Source organism: Chrysochloris asiatica, unplaced genomic scaffold (genome assembly GCF_000296735.1).
Source record: "Chrysochloris asiatica unplaced genomic scaffold, ChrAsi1.0 scaffold00096, whole genome shotgun sequence".
NCBI classification, from domain to species: domain Eukaryota; kingdom Metazoa; phylum Chordata; class Mammalia; order Afrosoricida; family Chrysochloridae; genus Chrysochloris; species Chrysochloris asiatica.
In genome coordinates this window covers 1,876,877-1,878,323 of record NW_006408614.1, presented here as the reverse complement: position 1 = coordinate 1,878,323, position 1,447 = coordinate 1,876,877, and the positions used below count along the sequence as shown (strand labels likewise).

Below are 1,447 nucleotides of genomic sequence, written 5' to 3'. Positions count from 1 at the left end.
AATGCTGATCTGCATTTTAGATTAAAGATGTAAAGTGATTTTGCAGAGACCAGTTCAGCATATGCATCAATGCTATTTGTAAGCCAAACAAATACAGATGATTCCTTTCAACAGCAAGTCAAGGCACCACTTTTAGGTTGAATGAAAGGCAAGTCCTTAACCATAGCTGACGTGCCCACTGGGATTAGAGTTATTGATTCAGAATGACCGTGTGCTTGTTTAAACTGGCCCTCTGCTGTCCATCATGTGACCACACCATAGCTGACAGCACATCCAATGATGTAATCTGTTCCGCAGCTCTCTATTCTGAAGCCCATAGATCAGAGGGTTAAAACATTGGGCAAACGCAAAGATGCCAAAAAGCACCAGATTGAGAGCAAAGAAAAATACCCCACAAATCTTCCCCAAACCTATGAATAGCAAAGTGGGTATGATGTGTAAACTCAGCTGCAGCAAGTGAATGAGGACTGTTTTCCGTGCTTTGATATTGGACCTATTAAAATGGCCAGCCCGTTTCCCTTCCTGGTAAATCAGAGAGTAACTTATAAGAATGACAGATAAGGAAAAGCAAAGGAAAACCATGCCGATGATTCTGGAAGGAATGCTGTTCAATATCACAGGGCAAGAGGGTTCTGATTTTAAAACATCAACTGGAGTAGAGCCAATGGCCTCCATGAGGAATAGGCAAATATTCTTGAGTATAATGATGGTCCAAGTCCCAGCTAGAATTCTGTACTTAACTGAATTGACAAAGGCCAGAGATTTCAACGGCCAGCAAATGGCCAGGTAAGTGTTGAGAGCCATCAAGGCCAGAGTGAAGAGAATCCCTTCTCCAACACTTAGCTGTGCCCCAAACACCAGCCAGCATATCAGCAGTGGGCTGTTGGCCAGCAGCGCCCGCATGCCCTGGAAGACAACCCCCAGAGCGCAGTAGAAGGAGATGCAAAGGAGTTGATGACAGAGGAGAAGGTACCGGACTTCTGTTCTCAGTTTCAAATTCTGCAACACGATGCCAACGATGACGACAGTGATGAATGTGGCAAAGGAGAAAGCCACCACATACACGGAGGCCTTCACCGTCGCTTCTAGCCTCAGCCAGTCTGAGATGTTGCAGTGCTCCAAGGACGAGTTCATGATCTCCGGGACTATCCGGGCTCCTGGAGGAGAGAAACAACCGAGTGGTTTACCAGCTTTCTCTGCTTGGGCTCTTGTAATCAAGTTCCTGGAATAGATGGTCGGTGTTTCGGTGTAAAGTACAGCAGTTTTAGATAATATTGACATGGATCCAAGGGGCTGGAGAAATCATCTGGGGTCTTCTCTTGGTTTCAGGGGGTTGGGGGAGGCGCAAATCATCCACAAGGAAGATTTGGAAGCTGGACTGAGTACTCAGTAAACAGTGCAAAATCAGGTCAGGGTTTTTCTGCATATGCACCCGATCCTATCTTTG

The 1,447-nt window shown here is 46.0% G+C and overlaps 1 protein-coding gene across 1 annotated transcript; it reads right to left on the bottom strand.

The window, feature by feature from the left end:
* Positions 1-219: 219 nt before the first annotated feature.
* LOC102825762 (olfactory receptor 11H7-like) lies at positions 220-1,134 on the bottom strand. The gene has a single exon (XM_006866795.1). It carries the CDS (start codon positions 1,132-1,134, stop codon positions 220-222), a length of 915 nt encoding a protein of 304 aa, XP_006866857.1.
* Between the last annotated feature and the right edge of the window lie 313 nt (positions 1,135-1,447).

Bases quoted from the DNA above. Each gene is read 5' to 3' on its own strand.
- LOC102825762 (XM_006866795.1), bottom strand. From the start codon at position 1,134: ATGAACTCGTCCTTGGAGCACTGCAACATCTCAGACTGGCTGAGGCTA.